The following is a 6,697-nucleotide window of genomic DNA, read 5'->3' on the forward strand; positions in this document are numbered from 1 at the left end:
TATACACGTGAATTCATAATGTAATACTGATAACATATACAAGCTTGATCGACTAAAGTAAAACAAATACCTGGCCTTCCTCATTTTGTTGCGATGATAGTTAAGTTATAGAATAAAACCCATTTAACCGTAAAATATCATTTATTCGAAAAAAATAAAAGGTTTAAACAATATTTTAACGCGCGTATTTCGCGCGGGATTACAACAGGTATACAATATACATAATAAACACAAATACAAAATATCTGATATCCCCACAACAGTAGAAAGTGACTACTTATAAATAGGAATAGTGCATATTGTCAAATTTGGACATTCAGTGTAGGGTCGAAGTGATCGAATTCAAAACAGATGAAAATTGACCATCTACCAAAGAATATTGCAAAGGAATATATATTGTAACAAAAAATATATTATTAATGAGGTCAGAGTTCAATATGTTCGTGCTATTATTAAAAATACAAAATAGCATATGAGTGAATAGATACAGTGGATCTAGTTGAATAATTCACTGCACTTATTACTGGATATTTAATCGCAAATATTATATAAGACAAATATGTGTAGGTACGTCCATTATTCGCGAACGGACACGTTCAAACATTAAAGATACTTTTTATATATTTTTATAACATAGTATAGTTATTGCGAATCCGTTTTTCATCTTTGTAGTGTCCGTACCTTTCATGGTTGATTATTACCGATCTGTCTGTGTGTAATTTAATCGAAGTACCATAAAAAGATTTTGTTAATTTCTTTTTTTAATAAGTGCAGCGATTTTTTTTTTAAATATAAATGTAAATATTAGTTATCTGTGCTATAGAATTGGACGTGCTGTATTTCAAATATGCATCAATAATAATTATTCAAATACTACGGACATTAACGGACCGGATATTCTTTAGCAAATTAAGTTACTTTAATTAAATTTACTTGCAAGCAATATGAATAGGTTAATAAATTATCACCGACAAAGTTTAGTTAGGTACCTAGGTACTAATTTAATACGGTAATTATTTTAAGAGAAAATGTTCTATTTTTGCGACAACCTTTAAGTAAATGCCAAGTGGTAGATTATAATTTTACGCGATATTTACACAAAGGTACCAACAATTATTATCATGTTTAAATATCTGCAACATTTTTGCATTTCATTTTTATAGCCTCTGAAAAGCCTAAAAGTAACATACATAGTAACCATTATATGTAATATAATGAGAGCAAAAGTAAATAAACTGTAAATTTGATGATACTTTGAAGATATTTTACTGAAATAACTTATCGTAGCATGCCCGTAAAGGTATGGATCACACTTCGTTTACATTTGTAAACTTTCATTATTTGTTTTCTACAAATAAATAATAGAAATATAATTTATTACAAAATGGGTCTGCTGACCGTACTCGTGGTCACGTGTGTCCGATCCTATAAACTGATTTACGAGTACTTTTAAAGACACATTCATACCAGCTCGTTTGATTCTTACTAAATATAAAATGTATAAGAATCAAACGAAGCAAATTGTAAAATCACATCAAAAATCATAGAATGTATTCTAATATAATAAGTAAAATAGTTATAAGTGTTACCTAGTGTAGTAAATCAGGTATACGTGGTAATTTAGATATACGACTTAGACATAGTTCAGACATGTATTTTTCTTAAAACTACAATGAATTAAGATGTGAAGTGAGCCGCATATGACATTCGAATTATTAAAAAAGTATTTTCATTATTATAATTTATCGATTAATTCTCTTTTATTTATTCTACAAAAGAGAATTAATCTATAAATATAGTTGTTCCTTTTTTGTTAACAAAATAAACAAAAAAGAAAATATTTATGGTCTATTTATATCTAATCTTTATTAAGTACTAAATATAAATTTATAAAAAAAGATTCCACGCTAAGGCCTTTTTGCGGTTGGTTATAGGTTGTTTTGTTTTCCTCGGCGACTCACTTCAATAAACTACTATAAATGAGATAATACGCATGCAAATTACGATATGTGCGAATAGTGAATTATACATTCCTAAAAACTGTGTACCATACAAACAATAATAAATGCGATGAATTAATATAGAATATATAAATACTCTACAAAAATTTGACTAATTTGTTATTATCATTTAACTACATATTTTGAGAAATTTTCTAAAAAGCTTCATACGAATAAATTTATTTATTCTTCGTCACGCGCTGTCTTACCGTCGCGTCGTGATAAAGAGATTAAGGTAGCTACGTACCTTTTTGTTTTAAATTCTAATAAGTCAATCCAAAATCGAACTCAAAAGTATCTACTATTCCATTTACTCGTTTCATTTAGCACATATATAAATTCGTTCAGATTTTGCTAACAAAAACAAAAGTTTCATTCATAACGATTTTTTAAATATCGTTTATTTATTTTTTAATTATCTATATAATCAAAATTATTGATTCAGAGTTTAGAGGATTTGCCTCTGTAACAATATAATTTAAAAAAATCTAAATTATTTTTATTAAATTCTCTTTTTTTTTCTATTAAATTTTATAAAAAAAATATATTGCTTTAGAACTTCTAACGAAACACGTAATTTAAATTTTATTAATTTCCCATTCCAATATCAAAAATGTAGTAAGTAACAAATAACAATAATATTACTCACATTTTATGTATCCATGCATTCTCGACATGCGTAGCACCAACTTACAATACTATATTCGAAAATCACTAGAAACTACGAAAAACTAAACAAATAAGTCACATTAAACGCAGACTAGTCGAGGCTACTTATTAAGCTGTTACACACGACCGATTTTTCAAAAGGGTCAGTCGCATGTAATACTTAAAAAAAGTAGAGACTGAAAATTTTCACAACTAACTACGAGATCATGTTTACCTTAACTCGAGGGATATTTGATAACGGTGCTATAATAACTATTATAACTATTTATTGGCACGTGTTCGATTATTCGTATATTAAGAGATAATAGTATTGACATGAGGATTGTGAATAATTACTGTATTACATAAATTCGCATTTACAAAAGTAAACTAACAAGCCTTTAAAACAACATTAAGTATATCATGAGAAATTACAAAAAAAATACCATTGAAAATATTTATAACAACGTCAGACTAACAGAGAAAGACTTTGCAACGCAGGCATTACACACAACCGATAAATAACATATATTTTTTTTCATAAATAGTATGAAATTGTTGAGCTTTTGGTTTCCGAGCTATTATATTAACGCGGAGGGGAGGCAGCGGCGATGCGCTGTCGCAGACGTGCGAACTTCCCGTGCACGAGTCGCAGCTGCGTGCGGAGCCGCGTCGATAGTTCCCTTTGCAGCGCCTGCACTTCGACCAGCTCGCGCCGTAGCTGCTGGTAATCGGAGCGCACCTGTGTGTACGCGACTCTATATTTACGCTCGATACTAAAATTTTTCATCCAAAAGCCGATATTAACCATTTCAAATTTGGATGTAAAATATAACACAATTAATTATTAAGTTTTATTTTAAGAAATATATGTGATTAATACTTGTAAGTGATATATCGGCTTCAGGATCAAGAGGTAAAAAATAATAATATTTGAAGCGACATTTCTTGCACTCTATTTCGCACACAAGCGGATATAGAGAAAGAGGCGTAGAAATATAATTTTTGTTTCATATCGAACATAATAATTATATTCTTCAGGAAAGAAAGAGAAACATTTAAAATGAAATGAACGTGATCGTTCATTTGAAGTAACGTGTGAGTGAAGTTGCGAAAAATGTTATGATAGGGTACAACCTAAGATGTAAAGCTAAAAAGTTTGATAAACCATGCCAGCTGAAATATGACACGTTAATTTTTCCAGATTCAGATATAATGAACACAGACGCACTCGCAAACTGCATGTAAACTCAGGATTACTTTCGAATTTATATTTCGGATAATTAAATTAAGAAAAAAAATGAACTGCAGCAAAATATTAGCTGGGAAAATAAAATTTATAGATAGTCTAAAATTCCTGTGTTATTTGAGTAAAGTTTGAAACTATTTCTAAAACTGGTATTAAGTATAAATTTGTATAAAAAGCTTGAATACTTGGTTTAAATATTTATTTCATAGGCGTCTTGAACAATGATGCAGTTTATGAGTTTGTCCTTGTATAGATTAGAGTCTGATCAAAATTGCGCAAGTACAATTACTAGACCGATGAGTCAGAATGTCAACAAACATGAGTCATATTCTTTAATATTTTGGTAAACAAAAGCATATAATAAGTAATAAACTAAATAATTGATTATTATTAACTCAGCTAGCATAGTTTATTTACATCCACACATTGTAACAACAAAGTACATACAATAAACATATCCATAAGTATAATCAACAATTTCTCAAGTAGGCAATTCTGGCAACAAATCATTAAAGCCCTAGTTGATGAAGCTGGCCCAGTTCAGAAGGCTTTGTTGGCTTAAATTTGTACCACATTTAAGCCTGTCTTAACTAAATCAACAAGCATGATGGCTGCAGCCTGCACTTTCTTAATTTTATAATAAAGATACCAAATCAGTCTTTAATTTACTGTAAAATTGAATCTGATTAAAAATATTTAGTAGATGTTAATAATTTAGTCTTTATTTATAATAAAGAAACGACAAGCTGCTAGCAACATGACAACTTAGGTACACTAAATAATCTCTGACCTTTTTCAACACTAATATGCAAGGGGCTGAAAAATAAACATTGCATTCCTTTTATATTCTTAGTTACAGTGTAGTAATTTTATTGCATTAGTAATATAGGGTTGCTATTGTTTGATAAATTAGTAAACATGACTGTTATCAATTTATGTGAACTATGACAACGCATTGTATCAATATTAGTCACTAATTGGGTTTGAGTGGCGAAGTAGGAATTTAGTATTTTTAAACATTACAAAACATATTTAGGTGACACATATATTTTATATTACATATGGGAAGGAAATATTTATACTAATTATATTATTTTAAGTAGCTGTTACTCATAAACATCCTAATACGAGAACAAAATAACATAAATGGGTATATTTACATTAACTTATTTTTTAAACAAAGATTTTTTGTTTAGACTGGAGTCAACAATAGAAATCTTGAGCATGTTATTTTTATTACAAAAATACAAAAGAGTTTTGAGTCAGATTTTTGTATGTATAGTGTATATTATTGCTGTTACACATTCACTGTGTATACACTTTTGTTCAATACTGCTTTTACAAGAAGCAGAAGTGTTACAATTGGGAGCCATGTTCATGGCTTATATACAAATATAATTAATACAGAATTTAAACGGTCAAATAAATTGTCATAAAAAGGGGCGTACCTCTGAGACTGATTTGAGCAAATTTACAATGCAGACATCTTGGTCGATTGGCTCTGCCATCTGTTTTTCCACATTGTCCATTTTCCACTCCATAATATCTAACTGTTCGTCCGTGCGTTGTACCTGCATAACAAACATGAACTAACGACTTCGGCGTAACGTTTCTGCTACGAAATGTATAATATATTTGGTCAGTAATATTTTATATTCAATTTACGTATTGTGTGGTATAAGAAAATATACATTCTGTATATAACTCGCAGGAAAACAGGCCCACCCATTAAGTAAACAAAATACTATAATATATATACATATATTATTTATCCATGCTGTTTGCCGTTTTAGTACAGAACAGAACAATTGTAGCAGTAATTAATTACAGGTCGGAGCTCCGTAATAATGTAATAATCAAATATAAAAAAAGCGGCCGCTTGACCTAAATACAATCCCGTTAAAATTTGATTACAAGGAATATAAAATATAGGCTCGCCACTTACTGTTTCCTCAAGTTGCTCCATCGTAATTTGTTTTTCAGTCATGTCTGTAGTACACTAAAAATTTTTTCAGTTACAATTAATAAGAAATAAAATATAAAACGAACGCTTATCAGCGACCATTTTTCAAGTCGAAAAATGTCAGATGTCAACTAACGTTTGACATTACTGATTGATTTGAAGTTTTGACAGTTCAGTACATTGAAAATTGATACCTATATATGTAGTTTTTACAATTCTTAAAGCTCTGTAATGTACTGAAAAGTCAACTACAGTTTAATTTGGTACTTGGTAGGTTTGAAAAAAAAATCCGAATGAAATCCACAATTGCATAGCCATTTCAATAAATGATTGGCAATTTATTCGTGTGGCTATAGATTGACATGAATGATCGTTTTTTATATATTCGCGTCTATTTGCGTTGCATTTGCAAAATAAATATTGCAAATTGCAATTATTCAGAAATACTACAGTTAAAAACTTTACCTCAGGTCATTTTTAACCGACTCTAAAAAAGGAGGTACTCCATTCAACTGTAATTTTTTTAGTTCAATTATATACTAATAACTTTTGATATTAACTAATACAAATTCAAGTTTTGGATTGTAAAATTATTCGATGCTGACTTTGGTAAAACTCCAAAAACATAATTTTCGAATTATCCAGTCAATTTTTTACGTTCTTCGTTTTCGAGCGTTTGCCACAAAATAAACGAAACAAAATAATGTGTAACACTAGTTCCTTTTGCCACTCTATTCCCTGTTTCGTGCACTTAAACTGCTCCTGATCATGAGTCAGGTAAGTAATCATTTATTTTAACAGTTATAGCGTAAATTGTAATTATGGTAATAAAAACCC

At 29.5% G+C, this 6,697-nt stretch overlaps 1 protein-coding gene across 1 annotated transcript; it reads right to left on the bottom strand.

Moving 5' to 3' along the window:
- Window positions 1-125: 125 nt before the first annotated feature.
- Window positions 126-5,997, bottom strand: LOC124532966. Its single transcript, XM_047108105.1, has 3 exons — window positions 5,843-5,997; window positions 5,346-5,468; window positions 126-3,390 (listed from the first exon to the last, which is right to left on the bottom strand). The coding sequence occupies exons 1-3, from the start codon at window positions 5,882-5,884 to the stop codon at window positions 3,235-3,237; spliced, it is 321 nt and encodes a 106-aa protein (XP_046964061.1). The 5' UTR covers window positions 5,885-5,997; the 3' UTR covers window positions 126-3,234.
- Between the last annotated feature and the right edge of the window lie 700 nt (window positions 5,998-6,697).

This window comes from Vanessa cardui, chromosome 10, assembly GCF_905220365.1.
Source record: "Vanessa cardui chromosome 10, ilVanCard2.1, whole genome shotgun sequence".
In the NCBI taxonomy this organism is placed as follows: Eukaryota; Metazoa; Arthropoda; class Insecta; order Lepidoptera; family Nymphalidae; genus Vanessa; species Vanessa cardui.